The 23,440-nt window shown below is 48.3% G+C and overlaps 1 protein-coding gene across 1 annotated transcript; it reads left to right on the forward strand.

Moving 5' to 3' along the window:
• The first annotated feature begins 21,900 nt into the window (after nucleotides 1–21,900).
• Nucleotides 21,901–22,410, forward strand: LOC135387569 (uncharacterized). Its single transcript, XM_064616707.1, has one exon. It carries the CDS (start codon nucleotides 21,901–21,903, stop codon nucleotides 22,408–22,410), a length of 510 nt encoding a protein of 169 aa, XP_064472777.1.
• The last annotated feature ends 1,030 nt before the right edge of the window (nucleotides 22,411–23,440 follow it).

Genomic DNA, 23,440 nt, shown 5'->3' on the forward strand with positions numbered 1-23,440 from the left:
AAGCAAATACTCGTGTATTCGATCCAAATTATTTTTCCTTTTTCAAAACTGTCGACTTGTGCTGTTGTGTCCGTCTGATCTCTTCCAAGCTTTGTCAACTAAATAAAATCGGTGTTGGCATAGTGTCTTTTCTTCTTCTTTTATATTTTTGTTCTGTTATCGAAGTGTGTGATTTATGTTGGCTATAGGTTGTCTTCTTGTGAATCACGTTACGGTGTTAACGTTATGTCAGTTTGATTGTATGCTATCATGCAACTGCTTGGGCCCGAGATGGATCTGCAGTACTGCTAAAAACAACAACAACAATAAACGAATCGAATGTGGAATACAACATTGGAATTTCGAATCGAAGTAGTTGCTGTTCGAAACCTTGGGGATACGTGGATACCTCGGTCCTGTTGTCTTTGACATCCTGCAAGCTTATAAGAAGGCGACCATTGCAGGGCACACTGTAGTATTGCAGTGGATACCCGGACATGTCGGTATCAGCGGCAATGAAGAAGCAGACAGAGCCGCATTGAGCGCCCATCAGCACGCAGCTTTTTCCCCGATAATGATGGCGTCGGGCGACCGAAGACACCTTGTCTCGACGATCACTAGTCCCAAGATGCAGGCTCAGTGGGAACACGACATAGCCCACTCTCCCTTCTCTCTGATAGACCCCACGCTTCCCCTCTCCTTTTCTTTCTCTCGTCCTTCCTCCGCGACAACCGCGCCCCTTAACTGCTCTCTTCCACCGCATGAGGCTCAACGTTTCCTTTACACCTGCCTTTCAACACCGTCTCGGCTCCACCTCGTCTTCCCTCTGCCCCACTTGTGGAGTACACGGCGACCTCAGCCACGTCATCCTGGCTTGTGGGCAGTACCACCACGAGCGTGCACTAATGCAAGTCTCTATGCAACGCATTGACAAGTGGCCGTTCAACCTAGCGAAGATCCTCGGTCCGTGGTCGAACGCTGCCCACCAGACGCAGGGCCTTCGCCTTCTGGCGGAGTACTTGTGCTCCACCGGTCTGGCGACGGCTCTTTGAAAGTCCCCATCATCGTCCCTTCAACCTCTCCCAACGGGACATAGGGCAGTGTACCGCCTCAGCGGCGGTGAATCGCCCATCCCATCACCATCCAATGTATGTATGTGTGTGTGTGTGTGTTCCAAACCGTATATACTAATAGCCAAATTATATTAATATAGTCTATTTTGATCTTTGGGTACCATGAATACGGCCCTTATAATATGGCCCTTTTCAGGGCCACCCCAAATGCTTTTCGCAGGGGCAGAGCGTTCTTGCGTGACATTTAGAAAAAACTCAAGCTATTCCTCTTGTGTGTGTGTGTGTGTGTGTCAGTCTGTCTGTCTGTCTGTGCGCGCCTGAATCTTTGCTATTTTGTAATTTATGTATTTATTGTTTTCCTCTCTTTTCTTTCGTGCTGGCCGGGCCCCGTTTCTTGTGATGCCACGGCAGAAAAATAATAATAATAATAATAATAAAACACATAAATAAATTAGCAGGCAAGTGTGACGGTCGAAGTGATAAACAAACAAATAAATGAACAACAAACAAACTGCACATGAAATCGCAATCGTTGCGCATGCGCTACTGACGCGCGGAGACGGTGGCGGTGTGCGAAAACAGTAGTGGAAATGGAGGAATAACAAGCATAAAAGTATAACAGGAGACACAGTTGCAGACAGGGGAAATCATGGGGACACAATCAATGACGACGAAAAAAAGAAAGAGATGCCATCAGCATCGGTCTTCCCAGGTGGTCTCCCTCCCAAGCACTGACCGAGCTGCTTAGTAGGGATGGGCCAACCGAATCCTCGAATCCTAGGCAGGGATTCGAGATTCCGGAATTCGAATCCTAGTGCTCAGAACGATGAATGGAATCTTTCGAATCCACCAACCACGTTTGTTTGTTTCTTTTTCAAATTGGCGCCTCCAGAGTCCGCCGAAAGCCTGATTGGCCGGCCGGCGGCAGACCCATTATTTTAAAGCTTTCAGCCGCGTTTTCTCGTTTGTTTGTTTGTTGGTTTGCATCGCTCTGGACTAGGGTTGTCAATCGCGATATCTGGAATACCGGGATCCTTGCTAATTTTTGACATCCGGAAGTCTCGGAATTTCCTCCTGAAAATCCCGGGATTTCGTGAGAGCAAATACGACAGAAAATCTGGTTGCCATCAGGCAGATACTCACTCCTTCGTAAGAAAATGGCACTTTTTATGACTGCAAGTGGCACAGGACCGCTGCCTACACGTGCCTACAGCTATTTGCTGCCTGTCGTTTCTTCTAGCGCAGAAGCTGAACAGTTCGACAGCCAGTATTCTCACAAAAGTTCGTTCCGAATGGGGGACACCACACTCAACGTCCTGTGCTTTCTGAGGTTGTGTTTTAATCATTGTACAATGTGACAAGCACGCAGGCGACGGTGTTGTAAACCGTTTACTATTTCGTTTCTTTCCACTCGTTATGTTTTTTTCTTTTCTTTTTGCTGCGCTGCTCTTCATTCAAGTGGTGTTACACCGTTTGAGGACATTATAAAGTAATATTTCCTGTTAGTTTAAGTGCACCGGGACTCGCCTTCTTTACACGTGCAACAGTGAAAGGCAGATGTATAAAAAAGGAGTGACATTACCGTAGAAAAAAAAGTTAAATATAACCATTTCTCCCTCACTATTTTATCACATTTCTATCACATCACTATTTTATCACATTATTTTATCACACTGCGAATTTTCGAATGATTTCCTTGAGGAACAGGCAGAATTGACAAAACGCACATGAACTGCGCACAACACGTCGATTAGTCACTTCAGGTAAGTGGACTGGAAGTAGAGTCCTGCGCACCTCGCGGGAACTGCGAGCACCCGCGGGTGACCCGTGGGTGACCCGCACGTTCTTGCGCGTGGCAAGTCTAGGTTTTCGGTGTCGTGTGGGTAGCGGGGCGTGTGCGGGCGTCATTGTTGACGGCGGAGCGGACAGCGGTCGCGTGCGGTCGACGCATTTTATTAAAACACTATTAGAAAGTATACCGAGTTGCTCAATTTCTTACGCGTCTGTACTGCAGTCGCTCGAAATATGTCGAAACGTCGCTGACAAGGGCGGAACGAACGCTCACACCGTTAGGCTGCAACAGCGCCTGTGTTTCATTCTTTGTTCATGTCGCGTTTCGTATCATCATGCCTTAAGTCACAAACCAACACGTATTTGCACCTTTTTGTCCACTGCGCTGATGTCGTACAAGAAAGAATGCGCACATCTAATGATCAGACATAGGACAGGGAGTGGCCCCAATTTACTCGTCAACGTTCATCACGTTGCGGGGAGCAGGTCAGGTGAGCTTTTGGAAAAAAATATGCGGGCTGCGGGCGGATTGGGGTCTCGGTTTGTAACGGGACGCCGGTCGGGTGCGGATTTGAACATGCGGGTACGGGTCCGATGCCAGTCAGATAATTCTGACCCGTGCAGGACTATACTTGGAAGCACCATCTGAACTTGTCACAATCCCGAAATCCCGTCCCGGGATCCCAGGATTGACAGCAAAAGATCCCGACATACTGGGACGCAAACATGGCTTGGCATTGACTACCCTACTCCGGACTGAAATAGTTCAGACAGGAAATATTACATTACATGTTTAAAAGCAATATGGTTTTGCGTTTTGATTGTTTCTTAACGTCATGGAAAGAATTCAGTTCTTATGTATTTCCTGTAGTCGATGAACGACATATGAAATAAATTACACGTAAGATTAAGTACACGGGATTGTTCTGTCCTGAAAATGAACTACTATGTAATTTGTTTTTCATTAAAAAAGATAGCAAAGTCTGCTGCAAAACACCTTTCAGTGGGAGTGTTGATGCTTTTTTCGTGGCTTCTTCAACTCTTTCTTGAGAAAGGACTCGAAAGATTCGAGATCCGTAAGATTCACCGATTCGCAAAACCTACCTGGGATTCGGATTCCGAAAAATTTTGGATTCGTTCCATCTCTACTTAGCCTCGGTGATGGGACGAGAACCGGCGTATTCAGCTCGCGGACGAGCGCAGTTGAACGCGCTTTTGTTGAAGAAAGGAGGAAGCATCTTAAGGCGCAACACACACGGACAAGAGGGAGACACACACTCGCGCCACACACGTGTTGCGCCTTAAGATGCATCTCTATAACCAACTAGCCCAATTATTGTTGTTGCAAAGAAGGAAACCACAGGACTCGAACTGACATCTTGTGGATTTCCACCGCGCTTTTGTTGTCCCGCGATTACGCTGGTATTTTGGCGGCGAAGTTATCGGAGCAGCTCGCGCCTCGTTTGGGGGGCTACTGCCTGGTTACGTGCAATGATAATCGCTGCAATCATAGTAATGATAATAATAATAAAATAATAAGAAAGAGCAGTATGAGGACGAACGAGACGAGAGAAACAGCGCCTAGCGGGAATGGCTTGTAGATGCGGCGTAGAGTTTAATTTTGGAGGACGCGACTGTACCATGTTGCGGTTTTCGCGACACCCACTCGCGACTTTGGTGTCACGACTCCAAAAGACTGCCTTTCCGGTTTTCGAAGGGAATCCCTATTGAAAATTCCTACATGAGGGCAATGTGGGATTCTGGTATAAGGTCTCACATCGATGTGAGACCTTACATCCGGCACCGATGTAGGATGTAAGATCCCACATCGATCTGGGATTCCACATCCAACGCGGATGTAGTGCTCCACATCCTATTTCATCATGTGAAGCAGTCGTTCTGTTAGTGTCTGCCTTTGGGCTCTCATCTCACAACTGCAGGAACATGTAGTGCTGTGTCCAGGAGTAATATGCTACCGCACCACTACATTTGCCAATTACTTGCGCCTTTTATTCATGTCGTTCAACATCACTCTTATGTGTGCCCGGAAGCCCGCTTTTCGGGTGGTAATTGCTTTGGCCCTCTTGTCTCTGTCCTCTGTGCTTTCCTGGGAAAGGCTTGCAGGCACTGTCAGCTCGACATACCTGTTGAAGGCATCTGAAAATCCAATAAAATGCATTGCATTATGAAAATATTGTAAGTGCACTGGATATAATGAAGAGGCAGTGAAAGCATACCACTACCATGCATGGCCGAGTACAGTAACACGGTTCAGGCTTCATGGCACAAGAGGGGGTGTGCAGGAAGGACACACACAAAAATATGTGTTTCTCAAAGCATAAACACACTGTGGTAACAGTAGAGTGTAGCAGCCGCATCGCCAGTCCCTGACATCCAGCACCTGCCCCGTGGCTCGAGTAAATAAACATCCTCGGGCCAGTTGGAATCTGGTAACCGAGACAAACGGACTACTGCTTCCTGTCTCCTCTAATTCCAACAATTGGTGACCCGAACGTTTGACGTTCCACGCTATTCACCATGTCTACAGGGGACGGCCACGTCACCACGACTCCCGGTACCCCCAGCATGGTACAACAGCCCACTTCCGTGACCGCCGTTAGCGTTAAACTTCCACCGTTTTGGGACCGGAACCCAGCCACCTGGTTTATTCAGGCCGAGGCCCAATTTCATCTGTCCGGCATCACAGCCCAGACCACGAAATTCTATTACGTCATCGCAGCGCTTTCTCCATCCGCCGCCGACGAGGTCTATGATGTCATCGCTTCACCACCCGCGGATTGCCCGTATGACAAGCTGAAGTCCGCACTTCTCAAGCGAACGACCTGCTCCGACCGCGCACGTCTTCAGCAGCTTCTGTCTGCGGAGGAGCTCGGGGACAGACGCCCCACGCAGCTGTTACGGCGCATGAAGCAATTGCTCGGTGACGGACCAGCTTCCACAAGTGACAGCTTCCTCAAAGAACTCTTTCTGCAAAGACTTCCGAGAAATGTGCAGATGGTCCTAGCCACTACGACAAACCTTTCAACGGACGAACTCGCCACCCTCGCCGATGCTGTAATGGAGGTTGCTATTCCATCACCCTCCGTAATGCATGTGGAGACACCACACCCTCCTTTCCCAGAGCCCACACCTTCAGCCGTTTCGCAAGTGTCTACCCCCGCACCAACGCAAGACACCTCTCAGCACATGGCCGCCATTGAAAGCTTGACGCAGCAGGTGAACAACCTAACCCATCTTGTCGCGACACTGGCAGCGCGGAGCCGTTCGCCAAGCCCCCGGCGCTTCCGCCGACGATCGCTCACCCCTCGCGGCCGGCGCAGCCCAAGCCCTCGGTCCAACGGCATGTGCTGGTACCACCAGCGGTTTGGCGCCGAGGCCCGGCACTGTTTCCAACCCTGCTCGTGGTCGGGAAACGCCCAGTCACTAATGGCGACAAGTGCACCGGGTCAACTCGAAAGTCGCCTTTTCTACGTTGTAGACCGTGTGTCAGGCAGACGCTTTCTCATAGATACCGGTGCCGATGTCAGCGTTATGCCCGCTAGCAAAGCCCATCGCAGCCGACAACCGTGTTTCACCCTACGCGCCGCCAACTCCACCACCATCCCGGTATTTGGCCAGCAGTCCCTCACTTTGAACCTGGGCCTACGACGAGACTTCCGATGGATTTTTCACGTAGCCGATGTCTCCCAGGCCATAATTGGTGCTGACTTTCTCACGCACTTCGGACTCCTCGTTGACGTCGCTCGGAAACGCCTTATCGACGCCACCACCCATCTTCAGGTTCACGGCATCCGGCATCGCATTCCACCCTGCCACAGCCTTTCTTACTGTGCGCCGGCGTCGCCCTACTCCCATATTCTGGAAGACTTCCCTGAGCTCACCAAGCCCCCCGACTGGACTCGCCCGGTCAAGCACGACGTCGTACACCACGTTGTCACTCAAGGCCCGCCCGTTCACTTTCGCCCGCGTCGCTTGGCTCCCGAAAAGTTCTCCATCGCTAAGGCTGAATTCGAGCATATGCTCGAGCTTGGCATTATCCGACCGTCAAGCAGCAGCTGGGCATCCCCACTCCATATGGTGCCCAAGAAGACGGGAGACTGGCGCCCTTGCGGTGATTACCGTGCCTTAAACCGCGCTACGGTGCCCGACCGATACCCCATCCCTAACATCTTAGACTTCACCGCTAACATCGAAGGCGCCACCGTTTTCTCTAAAATCGACCTGGTGCGCGCCTACCACCAAATACCCATGGCGGAAGACGATATTCCGAAGACCGCCATCATTACACCCTTTGGCCTCTACGAGTTCCTGCGTATGCCGTTCGGCTTGCGTAATGCAGCCCAGACATTTCAACGGTTTATTAACTCTGTCACCTTTGGCCTCCCGTTCGTCTATGCCTACATGGACGATATTCTGGTTGCCAGCGCCACCCCAGAAGAGCACGCCGAGCACTTACGAACCCTCTTCGCTCGCCTACAAGATTACGGCATTGTAATCAACGCCGCGAAAAGTGAATTCGGCGTCCCGGAGCTTGACTTCCTGGGTCACCGCGTTAACCAGCGCGGCATCCTTCCTCTGCCCTCTAAAGTGGCCGCCATCAAGGATTTCCCCCGTCCCACGTCCGTCAAACAGTTGAGACGTTTCCTTGGTTTCGCCAACTTCTATCGGCGCTTTATACGATCTTGTGCTGCCACACTGGCCCCGTTGGAAGCTCTACTCTCTTCCCGAAAACGCGACGCCGCCACGCTACCATGGTCCGACGACTCTATCGCCGCCTTCGACAAAATCCGGCAAGACATCGCCGCCGCCACTCTTCTTGTCCATCCCCGGCACGATGCACCTACTTGCATCATGGTGGACGCTTCGAGCAGTGCTGCCGGCGCCGTCCTGCAGCAGCGAGTTTCTTCTGCTTGGCAGCCCATCGCTTTCTTCTCGCGCAAGTTCAAACCTGCAGAGACGCGCTATAGCACGTTTGGACGCGAGCTCCTGGCCATATTCCTAGCAGTGAAGCACTTCCGGCACTTCTTGGAAGGACGATCATTCACCATATATACGGATCACAAGCCGCTTACTCATGCTCTCTCATCTTCTGGTACCGGATATACACCTCGAGAAATCCGGCACCTGGCCTTCATCTCAGAATTCACCAGTGACATACAGCACGTGAGCGGCGTCAACAACCCCGTGGCCGATGCTCTCAGTAGAATATCCACCCTGATCACACCCACTACAGCGCAGTGCTCAGCCGTTCTGTCTCTGGACCTTCTTGTCACTGCTCAGTCATCTGATGAAGAGCTGGCCGTACTGCGCACGAAGCCCACGTCCAACAGCCTCAAGCTTGAAGATGTTCACCTCCCCGGGGCGACGGCCGCCGTGATTTGCGACACTTCACAGGGCTCGCCACGACCTTTCGTCCCCCTCGCATTACGCCGTCCCATTTTCGATCACTTTCACGCTCTCTCCCACCCCGGCGTCCGAGGCACACGAAAGCTCATAGGCACCCGATACGTCTGGCCGAATATGCACGCTGATATCAAGCACTGGGTGCGCACATGCTTGCCGTGCCAGAGAACCAAGACCCAGCGCCATACCCGTCTGTCGCCAGCACCTTTTCTGCCACCTGACGCCCGTTTTGACCATGTTCACATCGACTTGGTCGGTCCACTTCCGCATTCCCAGGGTTTCAACTACATCTTGACGGCCGTTGACCGTTTCACCCGCTGGCCGGAAGCGGTGCCCATTGTTGACTCCACTGCTCCAACAGTCGCATCGGCTCTCATCAACACCTGGATCTCCCGTTTCGGCGCACCATCCATCATCACGACCGACAGCGGTCGGCTGTTCGAGTCTGCCCTCTTCGCCGCTTTCACGAACGCATTGGGCGCCAAACGTATTCGTACAACAGCTTATCATCCTGCTTCGAATGGGCTCGTAGAGAGACTACACCGACAGCTCAAGATCGCCTTGCGTGCCACTCCTGATACACCCTGGCCCGAAGTACTCCCCGTTGCCCTTCTTGGAATACGCACGGCCCTCCGATCCGACCTTCACTGTACCGTCGCAGAGCTGGTTTATGGCACAACGCTCCGACTTCCCGGTGAATTTTTCTCCGTCCCAGAAGACCCGCAACCCGACGCACAACAGGACTACGTATCCCGACTTCGCCGTGTTATGTCTTCGTTGCGCCCGGTGCCACCCCGCTCGCCTGCCCGGTCCGGTCCGACCTACCGACACCCCGACCTGGATACGTGTTCTCACGTGTTTGTGCGATGCGATGCCGTCAGAAAGCCGCTGCAGCCTGCGTATTCCGGCCCCTTCCCTGTGACCACCAGAACCACCCACCACTTCACCCTCCTTATTAACGGCCGGCAGGACACAGTCTCCGTCCATCGCCTGAAGCCGGCGTTCCTCGACGTTTCCCTCAGCTCGCCCCTTCCCAGCAGTCACAAATCGACGGCACCCTCATCCGTGGACAACCGCACAGCTCCACCTCTCCACCCAAGTCACCCGATTCCTCGACCACGCCACGTATCCTGGGCACGCAAGCTTGCCAGTTTTCGCTCCCTGCCCCCGTCAGGTCGCTAGGGGGGGAGCCCTGTAGCAGCCGCATCGCCAGTCCCTGACATCCAGCACCTGCCCCGTGGCTCGAGTAAATAAACATCCTCGGGCCAGTTGGAATCTGGTAACCGAGACAAACGGACTACTGCTTCCTGTCTCCTCTAATTCCAACAAGAGCAAGTACTGCCATAAAAACAAGAAGGGTCAAACACAACATTGCACAGATTTACATGTACATACATGTACAGTTTACCAATTTTTTTGCAATATAAAAATTTTGAATTTCTTCCAAATTTTTTGCCATATGGCCCTGGTGTTGTACTTTCAACACCGAAAAATCCAACCCCGTCGGTGCAATGCAAGCCGCAATAAAAAATCGGGAAATCGTAAAAAGTTGTAAAATGTGCCAAAAGCATCAAGCCCATCGAGTACGTTGGTGAAAATTGCTTACATACGGTAAAGTGAGGTCTCCCCTATCAAATACTGTAGGACGCTTTTTAGCATGCTCCGTGCCTTACGAGGGCCGTAATATCTGCTTTAACCGACATAGGTTTTCACCAAGCACTGCATCTTTAAGGAGCTCTGCACCCTATTGATTTCAATCTAGTTAGAAAAGATCAATGTTCTGCTGCTTTCAGAGTCATGGGGAAACACTAAAAAAATTCACATAAAATTCTAGGCGGGGGGTCGAGCGGCACCTCTGGTTCACTTGGCGTGGAATGGCCCGGGGGCATGACATAGAAGATTTTTGTTCTGAACTGAATTAGAGCACTGGCGCTATTAAATATAATGTTGATAGATCGAGACAAGCTGACATTCCGAGCTGTGTCCATTAAAGTTCCACACAGCACCTAAGAAGCACATGCATTATATATTACACATGTGTCTACTAACTTTGCACTGCAGAGAGCTTTCTTGGTGTCAGGGCCTTCTTGGGTGGCCGGCCCTCTTTCTTACAGCGCCTGGGTGCTTCACCAGTGATGCTCCTCCCTACGAGCTCCTCAGGGTCCCACAATGCTCGAGAAATTTCTCGGCAAAACAAGGAGTCAGTCTTCGCTTCACTGGAAAAGACCTAGTTGTCTTCTTCAATGTAGATGCCGTGGCCCAGATGCACCTAAGATAATATATATAGGGAGGAAATGTGAGTTACATCAGCTGAGTTACCTTTCCAGTTAAAAAGAGGGTACTACACTAATGGCAAATTCCGCTGGCTGATCTGAGGCAATTTTTTTCTCCCTGGCACAATATCTGCATTTCACTGGTTCTTTCACATTGGATTCAGGTGTTCCACTGGTCATCCTGTTATGATTTACGAGCGTCAATGTGAGTCTATCAAATCGGTTCCAAGTGGTGGGAAGCATGCTGACCATTTCGTCTGTTGCCCATTCTGAGTGATTTGCTCCCTCCACCGTGGCACACACCTTTCCCACAACCTCCGGACACCCGAAGAGGGCACCTTCCTGGACACGTTCAAGGAAGCAGCTCCAAAGCCACCTCAAAACGGAATACCATAGGAGCCTCGTCGTCTTCCCCTACAGTGCGAGGTACAGGACAGCTGTAACGCCGAACTCTTGTACACCTTTTGTATAGAATGTAATCATCACTTTCAACTACTTTCCTCCCTTGTGCCCGTCCCTCATTTGATGATTTGTCAAATTCTTATAACGAGAGTCCCATCCCAGCCCAGCCCAGATGTTCCCAGAGGGAAAGTATGGTTCCGGATAGTGGGGGTTGATAAGGTACTCATTCTTAGACCGGCAAGACAAATAAACTGCAATTTCTGGAAGGTCCAGTTGAGGTCATAAACTCCCCGAAACCAACTACGTTATCCCAATAAGGCGCCACAAAGAGCTAAGGACATATCACACGAATCTGAATAAACCCTACGTGGAATGGGAGGACATGATCAGTTTGGTATTAGGCCCGCAGGAGGAGATGCGGCTAGATATTACAGAAAAAAACATGCTTTCGGTCGGCCAGTGGAATTCGCCATACACTGACAAGGTGGGCAAGTTGGTATGCTTTGACGGTAGGGAAACAGAGTGAAACACAATGTGTCCGTTCATCTAAGTGTTGGTTCTCGTTCTTGTTCCCAACTGCCAAAACTGGCTGTAACATGTATGCATAACACTATGTAGAACATGCTCCTCGACACATGTACTGTTTCCATCATGGCTGTCTGCGAAGCCCAGCTCCATTCTATTGCAACGTTTTATTGTGAATTTTAATCATTTGAAATTGACGTGGATGGCACCCCTTTTGCAAGCACCATGCATGGCTACGGCACCCGTTCACTGAAATCATGTGCTGAACATTATATACTTACAGTGGCCAATGTTTTCAATGCGCTACCTTGGATATTGTCAAATAATATACACTCTTAATCATGTACACTTAATACAGAATTAGTCGACAATAAAAGTAGCTCATCCTCACCTTGTGAGCTTATGCACACTTTATGTATCTCTGTTATACCTACACAATCCCTACATATCTCACCTTGCCATTGTTGACACCATACAACTCAACATCAAACTGTGAGGCATTTAAAGCCTCTACAGCACCCATTACCTCCACCTGTGATGCAACAGGTGGCAATAGCAGGTCTTCCTCTTCAGCTCTTTGTGTGAGGGTGGGCACATGCTCAGCAATCATAGGTGGCACTGGCTGGGACATTTCACACGCTGTAAGTGAAGACAGAGATTTGAACCACTATATGCAACAGGGGGTAAGTCGACGTGTTAATGATACTGTTGCAAATGATTCGAAATCAACTAAACTATATTGAAAATAATTATGAATATTACATTGAAGGACATCACATCTGAATATTAAGCTCAGATTTTAATGTCAATCATGTAAAACAGTATGCTCAGGCTTATTTTACCTTCTTGGACAACCGTGTCTGCTACAGGGGGCTGACATGTTGTAGTGTTTCCAAAAGATGTCTCGCAGATCATATGTGTTCCCTCATAGCTGTCTGTCCAGTGGTCACCTGTGTCTTGATGGACAGTGGTCGTGCGATCCAATGGTGCCTGATAGCCCTCTCTGTGTTCTTTTGTAGCTGTACCTCTGTGGAAAATGTTTAGAAATTACACACGGAAGAATATCTCGCAACATGGAAGCATGAATACTCTGAAATGTTATTATCATACCGCATATTTAAACTCCTCACAAACCTATTTTCAGGAGCAGTGCGTCTTTGAATCTTCTTGCAACAGTTCGCTCTTAAGCTCCCGGCACTTTCGTTCCAGGCGCTTCACCTTTTGTTGCTTTTCCTTAAGCATTTTCATGGGGACGAGTGTATCATCTTCATCAGAGGCTGACTCCTTTAGAAATTGTTGTGAGCAGTCTTTTCCGCACAGCTTCTTTGGCCTTTTTTGACGCTTGGGAAGAGCATGGTTTGTCTTGCACCTGGATTTAAAAATGTGAAAAGAGCAGCTCACAGTCATGTCAACTGAAAGCCTACAGAATGAAGCTCTGCCACCCGCGCACGACCTGCGCCCGCAGTTCCGAGTGATGTTTCCAACCACATTTGGCACGAAAAGTAACATGATTGGTCTGCGTGCAAATCGCAAAACCTACCAGCGGCAAAACAAATTTCACATATACTGAGTCCTGGGGACCTTTTCTCGTCAAAACTAATCTTTGGTCGCCTATCATTGGTTGGCAATTAAAGGAAGCGCGAACAAGGGGAAGGCAATATCTCGAGCAATGAACCAATGCTCAAGCGTTTAGGCATGCAACCGCATTGCTCTAGAACGGCTTCCTTTTCATGAGAACGCCCTGTAATGACCCATGCGGAACCGGAAATGGGTATTTTTTTAGTAAAGCTATGCAGAACACTGAGGACTGTACGACTAAATTGTCCGTGTGATGTGCTGGTGCAAATGTCTTGTTACAGTTGTGCAAAGGGACATTGATTGTTGAAACAACGGCAAGCAAACAGTGGTAGCACTGACGTTTGCTAGATGTCGCCACCGCTGCGAAACAAATTAGGAAATGTCTTACTGTGGACCGTGTAGCCGTGTACAGTTCAATAATTATTTTGTCTCGAAGATACACAACACCTGGAAAACGCACATCACAGAACAATCGTGGATATGCTGTGAAAGACTTCCAAGTTTGTGTGCTGAGCCAGCATAAGCTCGTGTAAGGAATCGGCATGCTGCTTGTGCACAAGATTACACATGCCCTACGGCAGTAACAATGATGTATGTGCAGTTCACAAACTATGAGTTAACATTAATTTCTGAACTTGTATGATAAAGAAATTAGTGAACATGATGATAAATTGTTTTTTGTTCGTAAGAGGCACTGACACTGCGCCATAGCTTCGGGTACTGAGTGAACACTTTCCCGACGTTCGGCCTGTGCAAACACTGACCAGTGAAATGCAAAGAGCATAGAACACGAAAGTTTACGTTGTTACCTACGTTGCCGACGGTGGAGTGCAGGGCTCCACACCTGAAACGTGACGTAATGTGTGACGTGGAAGTAATGCGTGCATTGCTTTGGACGAGAATAGGGCCCCTGGGCAACGTGCATGTTAAGGTCAGAATGATGTATTTTAGAAATTGATAAGCGAAAGACGTGCAGAAAACACATGCTGCCTCATGCACATGGACCTGCAATCGCTAACATGGTGTGGATATCCACTTCCATGCGGCTGTAGATGGCGCAGGGCTTTAATACCAACTACTAAATGACTTTAACGACTGTGTCATGTCTTTCCTCCAACTTACCAATGGAAACGTAATGGTAATAACTAACGAAACCAAACCGCACATTCAACGAACACAAGCAGCACCGGCGTCCACACCTTCCTAATCTTCCTAATGCAGCATGGCCCAGCGTTGACTGACGCCCGGATGCAAAACGCTCCGAGCCAGCCATAAACTGAAGCCGGATTGCGTTACGCTGTGGCTGTAGAAATCGTTTTAATATTAACTGTGAAGAAAAGCACGTTTGTAGTTAAAAAAAAAGAAAATAAACACAAATGAAACGTGCCCATCTACATTGCTAAATATATGCTCAACTGTTGGATAGCAATTTCCGTTTCGCCCTAAGGGAGTGCTGTATGTGTTGCCGGCGCTACCGTGCCTGTTGCTTTTTTTATTGGCATCATGTTGGAAGTATCGAAAGTTTGTTAGTGCCGCTAGTTATACAAACTTCGTTAAACTTCGTTTCATCGATAATAGCTCCTCGAAGTTTGTCCCATAAGAATGCCGCGGGCCGGTCAACGGCTAAAGACATACCTGGATAAGGGCGCCGTATGCAACATCCCGTATACTACACGTCTGCGGCGACGAAAGCGAGCTCACGACCGGCATACTAAGATTCAGCGTGCCGACTGTTCACCGGCTGAAAATCAGAGAAGCGAGACAACAAAACAAGATCAACAGGTCGGAACGCGTCATCATCGTGTTAATGACGGAGCGGGGCCTAGCACATTGCATTCACCGACCCCAGCCATTCAAGCTGATGATTTGAAACAAACAGCTGACCAGGCAGTGGACGTGCAGAAGCTTACTACACTCCAAAGTCCTGGTTCACCTCCTGCATCGTATGACACTAGAAGGAGCACGCAGTGGGATTCTCCCCAGGACACCGAAAATTGCGAGAACGTGTTTCTCTCATCCGATGCTGGAAGCGAGGCCGACATTTCACACACGCAAAGCTCCCAAGTGTCAGAGGAGGAAGCTGCATTGTTATCAGGCTGCCTTTATGAATTTGAAGCTACCTTACCTTACCGCATTCACCGACCACTGTTGCAGAGGCAGTAACATTGCTGATGACATTTACTTTGTCGCATGGGCTGTCGTGGATGGCGTTGGACGACCTTTTGAGACTTGTTAATGCCCTGTTTGGACCAACCTCATGTGTTTTGCCAGGAACCATGTACTTGTTCCGTAAGCTGTGGAGAGCTAAAACTGGATCTGTTACGAAGACCTACTACTATTGCAAATTCTGTGGAGCAGAACTGGGATTCAATGATGGATGTACCAGTTCTTGTCCAAGCCAGGGCTGTGGTACAGTTCAGAGCATCACCAAAGCGCAGAATGATGGCACGTTCTTTTCCATCCTTAACTTGCGCAGCCAGATCCTCCACTTGATAAAACTGCATGGTGACGTCCTACACCGTAATTTGATGAGCATGAAAGAAGCAACAGACAACAATCATGGAAACATAGTGACGGATATAACAAATGGAGCACACTGTAACCAGCTACGGCGGGATGGAAAACTACAGTGGCAGGACCTTTGGATTACAATCAATACAGACGGAAGCCCAGTTTTAAATTCATCGAAAAGTTCGATCTGGGCCATTCAGTTTACACTGAATGAGTTACCACCACCACTACGGTTCAAGAACTGCATGGCTGCGGGACTCTGGTTCGGGTCACAGCATCCCAATATGCCACTGTGTCTTTCAAAATTTGTGATGCAGCTTGATGGCCTCTCCGTCACTTGGAATCACGGAGGACAGACATTTGTGTCTCATCTTTTTGCAACGTGTTGCTCAGTGGATTCCCCAGCAAGATCGGCTGTGCAAAACTACGTATCATTCCACGGCCACTTTGGTTGCCCATGGTGCCTCACTCGTGGCGATCATGACTCTGGTGAGTAAAAATAAAACTTGTCAATATGACAATTTATTTGCACATGGATATCATTATCGTGACTCCTGGCAATATTCTTGCACATGTGCTTAGCTATTGCACATGTAAAATCCATTTTCATGAAAGTTCAAGCATTTTCATTGTTGCCATCAAGGGGGGTGTGAATATTCGCAAAGACTTGCATCACAAAGTTGTTATTCTTGTTCCCTTTTCTTGTAATTACGTTAATTATTGTAGGCATCGTATCTCTTATGTTCATGTGTATGCATATATTTTCCAGGCACCATGCGATATCCAGACGAAGAGCCAGGTGAGGAGAGGACAATGCAGCAGGTGAAACGTGATATGAGCCTGGCTCTTGAGTGCGACTGCATTGCCAATGGAATAAAAGGGCCGTCTCCCCTAATTAACCTGAAAAATTTCGACATCGTTTGGAGCTTCAGTGTAGAATACATGCATGCTGTTCTCCTTGGGGTGACTCGGCAAGTCACTGAATGCTGGATGGACTCTGGCAACTCCACAGAACAATTCTACATCGGTAAGTGCTTCCCTGAATTGCATGAGCTTGTGATGCTTCTTCATCACCCTTGCAGTATCATGTGGTCAAATGTGCAGTTCCGGGCTAGACGTATTCTTCCTATCCACAGGTGCCCCATCCGTAGCGAACACTGTTGACCGCAGACTCCTCAGCATAAAGCCACCACACATCTTCACGAGACTACCTCGTTCATTGACAGACCGGGCGTTGTGGAAAGCCACTGAATGGCGCCACTGGCTCCTCTTCTATAGCCTTCCCTGCACAGTGAACATCCTGCCAAACCTGTATTGGTGTTATTTCCGCCACCTGGTTGAGGCAGTCTTTATTCTTCTGACAACTGAACTTACAGAGGCCCTCTTCAGACGTGCAGGTAAGTGACATGGCTAAAAAGTTAGCAAGCCGAACGTGGGTACTTCCATCGTTTCTGCGGTTGAGTAACTCTAATGTACATTTTTCCTTAACTTCCAGTATTGAAGATCTGCTAAATACATAATTGTCCATGTCCTTGTGATATCTAAGGCTTCATGAATGCAAATGTAAATGCTTTGTTTCCTTTTTATTTTCAGATGTGCTGCTTCGAAGGTTTGTTTCTCATATGGCAATGTTATAATGTAATAATGTTACAATATGGTATGTTTCTCGTACTATGGTAATCATATGATGACCTACAATGTTCATCTGCTCCTTCATTTGGTCAAGACAGCATGGCAGCAAGGACCACTGTGGGCCAACTCTGCATTCGTCTTTGAAGGGGGGAATGGAAAACTTTCAAAGTCCATACGTCCAGCGAAAGGTGTGCCCTGACAGGTCATAGAGCGTATCGTGATGGAGCAAGAAGTAGAGCAACTCCTGCAGACTGTACAGATGACAACAACTGTGAAGCAAATCTGTGAAAAAATGATGTTAACACCAAAGATTCGCAGTGCTGTTCAAGTGCATGGCGCCTGGCTTCTGGGTGCTCCAAAGCCTGCCCAGGGTCTCTCTCACGATGTGCTGGAGATGCTGGAAAATTTTTGTGGTGTTGCCAACCCAGTGCCAATGGAGTATTCAAGGTTCACACTTGACAAACGCATATTTCATAGTCAGAACTACACTAGGCCAAAAAAAGGAGATACAACAGTTGTTGTTACTCACGCAGGGCAGTTCTATGTTATTAGAAGAATATTGTATGTTGCACGGGCTACAGGACCAAAGTGTGTCCTTGTGTGCACCAATATTGTCCTTTGAGACACCGGTGCCAACTTTCCTCCCCACATCAAAGAATGCTTTCTCTCCCCCACTGCTACAGCATCCGTAATTCCTCTCTCCGCAGTAGCTGATACAGTGCTTTACATAGACTTATCCTTTGAAAATAAGGAGTATGTTTGTATCTTGCCAAATCGGTATGAGAGTGACTAGTTCAGGCAGTTGTAATTACTATCGCCTGGGTGCCACAATGTTTATGAATTTTAGACAGTGTAAATTCTTGTGCTTATTTCGACAAAATGCCTGCCATGGCTTTTTCTTGTACATACATGTAAATACACAAACAACTCTACATAGTACATTCATTTCGGTCTTCATTATCTATGTGGTTGTCTTGGCAGCATTGATGTTTTTACACAGCCTCACAGTCCTCAAGATGCCAGGGATAAATTTCTGCATGGGTTGAAATGTCAATTTCACTTCGCCAGAATGCCTGCCTTGGCTTTTTGTTGTACACAACTGTAAATTCTGAAATGACTCTGCACAGTACATTTATTGCCATCTTCCTTCTCTATGCAGTTAAAAAATTAATTCTGATATTTGTGATGCATTATCAATTAAATTTGAATTTGACTGTTATGAGAACTGGTTTAGCTCAGCATGTCCAATTTACCCCTGCTATAAAGCAGTGGATACATTGACACCAGTTGCCACACAACCAGAGTTTTTTTGTTTTTTTTTTTACTGCACAATGGAGTGCTTCTGAGTACAGTGGTTATCACACTCAACTAGTTTCTCTGCATAGCAGTATTCATCCAGGTATTGCAAAATTATCTAAACCTGAGCATCGGAGTATGAAAGGGAAAAGGCTAATTATAGCATCATCTATTTGTTTTCTTTATTAGGATACAGGATACAAACTGCTCGTATCCTGTTGTGTTGAGGCTGCAAGTAAAAAAATATATTGTTATGCTTATAATCATTGCTACAAGACATGAAAGATTTTGGATTGTGACACCATAACCCGCTACTCTAGCAGGAATATTTCACTCGAAGTGCTAAATTTTGTAACTCTGCCTAAGGCTATATTTTACGATTAGCATGGTGATTTAGTAAACAATTGTCGATTGCTTTATGATGCAAGCGTGCTGAAAATGATGTGAAAAATAGTCAGTGGGCAAAACTCACTCTCACCACACGCCACGCCACATCTGCAACTTCATCGTGGATGTACGGGAGGATATCTTACCATGAAGGCACATGTTTAGCGTGCAGTCGTCACTTAGGGGGAAAGCTTTTTTGTACACATCGCCATTAATGCATCATGGTTTCGTAAGAAACAATGTACTGCGATGGCGTCTTTTCAAGCTTCTTGTCATCAAAAGCACTTAGTTATTTCTACAAGTAATGAGAGGCTGTTCAGGAATGGCCGGCAACCTACTTAAAAAGTAATCACATTATTTTTCGAGGTGGGTACAGTGGACAAACCTTGAGCGATGGGTCGTTTGTTCCTTCTGTTTGAAACCCTGAAAATAAAGTACTTTTTTTTCGTGTTGTATAATCCAAAGTGGCTGTGGAATAGCTGTGTGTGTAGAATGGACGTGGGATGCCATATTATGATCTTCTCACAATTAATTAATATATGTTTAGCCCCATCCCAAGCAAAGAAAGAAAAAGCTGGCTGTTTATCCCTCCTTGCTCTCAGATTCTCTACTATACTAGACGTGTGGTGAGACATGTCTACGGAACCTCACTCTATGGAATCCATGTGAGACATGTGGGAAGTCAAATGTCTCCTACCAGGTCTCTCAATGACATTTATGTGAGACATGTGGGAGCCCACGTGTCTCACATTGAGACCTACATGATATCCATGTGAGACATGTGGGAGCCCACGTGTCTCACATTGAGACCTACATGATATCCATGTGAGACATGTGGGAGCCCACGTGTCTCACATTAAGCCCTACATGATATCCATGTAAGACATGTGGGCGCCCTGGCGTCTCATATTGAGTCCCACATTGATTTAGATGTGAGACGATGAGGGATTTTTCAATAGGGATAGGGCGGACAGATAAATAAATAAACAAACAAATAATCAAATAAATAAACAGACAGTAAAGCGAGTACATGCCGCAGACGACACGAAACGCATGGGCATTCCGCCGACGCTCGGTGGCGCAGCATTTTGCGTGACGCGCGAGCTGCCTACCTATTGCCAGAGAGGCGCCTCCGTTGTGGCCGGCGTGCGAGCGCCATTTCCAACCATAACAACGTTCATCACCTGGACGCATAGAGCAACCCCCTTCCAACATGGGTGGTACACCAGCCGCGAACCAACCTACCCCTGCTGTTATGCACTGGAACTGCAGGGACCTTCCGGAAAAGCAACAAGAAGTCACCTTCTTCCTCGAGGAACGCCACATTCCAATCCAAGCTCTTAGTGAGTGTGGCCTAAAGGACACTTCTAGTATAGAAGGCTATCGCAAGTACGTTAGCCCCAGTCTGCCCTCCTTCCCTACTGGGTGTGTTGCTCTCTTTGTAAAAAGCAACGTCCCTCAGTGCAAACTGGATATCAGTGACATCTGTTGTGAAACAGCTGAATTTGTGGCTGCAAGCATAACGATAAACAAGACAACTGTAACGGTGGTGTCCGTGTACGTACATTGGCAGTGTCCTCCACACCTCCTCGGCGAATGCCTCAAGTACATCAGACTTAAATGCCAGGGCAAGCTCATCATATCTGGGGACTTCAACGCTCACCACCATTTGTGGGGCAGTGATAAGTGCTCTCGACGAGGGAAGGAAATTGTTATTGCAATTGACACCCTGGATCTCGCAGTGGCAAACACAGGCAACCCAACATTTTACAGGCTACCCAGCACCAACTCGACCATTGACATCTCTATACATTCCTCAGACCTCCAGCTCTTCTGGGACGTGGGCGGAGACACAATGGGGAGTGACCTTTTTCAAATCTTACTCACGTTGTCAAGCGACATAGATGGACTCCCCAGAACAGCTCGAATTCCCCACCCTGTCATCAACTGGGACTGCTTCAGAGACCTACTCAACAAAGGTACATCACACATCACATCATACATCCGGTCCTCTCTCAAAGGTGCAACCTCCACACTTAGCAAGAGAGCAGTGGATTCAGTTCCAGACTTAAAATTCCTCAACCAGTCAGCCGCCAGAAGGAGAGCCCAACGGAGACTACGCAGAAACCGAATCAGGGACAACCTAGTGAGGTACATGAAGGTATCGGCAGTATTACGAATACACTCAGTGGCTCTCCGAAGACACCGATGGAAGAGTTTCTGCGCTTCCCTAACGCCGCATACCCCAAGAACAAAAGTTTCGAAGATAGTAGACAAACTCTCTAGCAAACTTCGGGTCAAGCACCCATTTCAAGACTTTGCACTAGCCCACTCAATATCAATCACCGAAGCCGCTGAACCCTTTGCAGACACTTTTACAAAAGGCTCACCTCCGCAAACGCCGGCCCAACTCTCTAAGGAAACTCCCAGTTGCATGGATGCCCCTTCACACTCTATGAGCTCACCACGGCCTTACACAACAGCACCAGGCGTAGTAGTCCAGGATAAGATGGTGTAAGATATCAAGCTCTCATGAACCTAATACTACAAGCACAGGATCGACTACTAGCTGAATACAATACAGTCTGGGCGTCAGGCACCGTCCCGCCAAGTTAAAAACATTCCGTAGCAGTACCCATCCCCAAACAAGGAAAAACCCCGCTTCTACCCGGCTCCTTTCGACCAGTCTCATTGACGTCTTGCATTGCAAAGATAATGGAACGGATGATCCTCGCCAGGCTCAAATGGTACCTGGACATCCGCTTCATTCTTCCATCCACAATGACTCGCTTCCGCAAGAATCTCCTGCAAGTCCAGGATAAGATGGTGTAAGATATCAAGCTCTCATGAACCTAATACTACAAGCACAGGATCGACTACTAGCTGAATACAATACAGTCTGGGCGTCAGGCACCGTCCCGCAAAGTTAAAAACATTCCGTAGCAGTACCCATCCCCAAACAAGGAAAAACCCCGCTTCTACCGGGCTCCTTTCGACCAGTCTCATTGACGTCTTGCATTGCAAAGATAATGGAACGGATGATCCTCGCCAGGCTCAAATGGTACCTGGACATCCGCTTCATTCTTCCATCCACAATGACTCGCTTCCGCAAGAATCTCTGCACTTCGAACACCCTTCTCGAATTCTCTTGTGCAGCGGATAACGCCAAGAAGACTCGACAAGCCCTCCTTGCAGCCTTTCATGACATCAAAAAGGCCTTCGACAGCGTCACACCTCAAGTCGTTGTCAACATGTTACAACAGGTCAAGATTACCGGGCGTGCAATCCGCTTCATTCTCGGCTTCCTTCCAGGAAGAATGATGCAAGTCCGACTGGGAACAACCCTAAGCAGTACCAGAGCCTCGCCAGTAGGACTGCCTCAACGCAGCATTCTTAGGCCAGTGATCTTCAACATAGTGATGGCTGGTGTCACTTTTGCCCCCAGCTTGACTCCTCCAGTACACCTTAGCAACTATGCTGACGACCTCACTATATGGACAACAGGGCGTAAATTCGCTCACTACAAAGTAGGCCTGTAGCAAAGGACAAAGTAGGCCTCTCCGTCTCTGCGGAGAACTCAACGTACATGATAGTCAACAAGGAGAGAAGGAAAACCCAGCCACAATGAACATAGATGGAGAACTCATTCCAAGGGTCAAAGAACAGAAACTACTCGGCCTCATCATTGACGAAAGCTTATCCTGGAGGCCATACTTGTGTGCCATCAAGGCCAGAGCGACGATGTGCCGCAATGCACAAAAGACACTATATGGAACCACATGGGGATCTTCTTCCCACTCCCTACTCTTGGTGCACCAGGCCCTTACCCTCTCTAGAATCCTCTACGGCTTGCCTTTTACCCTCCCCTGTAAAACACGCATGGAGAAACTGGAGATCATCAACCGTGGAGGCATCAAAACCGCCTTGGGGTTTCCACAAGCCGTCAGCAATGTCAAAACATTAGCAGAAGCAAAATCTATTTCATTACGTCTGAGGTCCTCACAAAAGCTCCTTCTTCAGTTTCACAGACTGAGGAAAACGCCGTTCGTTGCATATTCAAGATATCGAAGAGCAACATATCACCTCTGGTAGCCCAGTCAATTGCACAAGACTTCATCGAGGAAGGATATCACCGACAACTCAAAGTATTCACCGATGGATCTGTGAACCAAACATCCTGCTGCAGCACTGCGGCCTACTACTCAACTACAGCAGAACAGACAGCCTTCCTCCATGCAGTAAGAGGGTTAGCAACACTACAACCACAAGCAGTGGCAATCCTCTCGAATTCTCGAGCAGCCCTTGCCCGCCTATAACCATAGCTGGGCGAAGTCACTCATGAGGGCCCTCATGAGTGCCCCTCACCCTCACCTCACGCCTTTGAGGTGAGGGTGAGTGAGGGCAAGCCCGCGATCAGGCCATCCGTGAGTGCACTCATGTGGTTCTTACCCTCATGAGGTCTCCTGTGAGTGCACTCATGAGGTCTGAGGGGCGCCAGTTCTGTGTGAGTGGAGTCACTGGTGAGGCCTGAGGGGTGTGAGGTCAGTATGAGTGCATTCAGCAATCACG

Source organism: Ornithodoros turicata, chromosome 1 (genome assembly GCF_037126465.1).
Source record: "Ornithodoros turicata isolate Travis chromosome 1, ASM3712646v1, whole genome shotgun sequence".
NCBI classification, from domain to species: Eukaryota; Metazoa; Arthropoda; class Arachnida; order Ixodida; family Argasidae; genus Ornithodoros; species Ornithodoros turicata.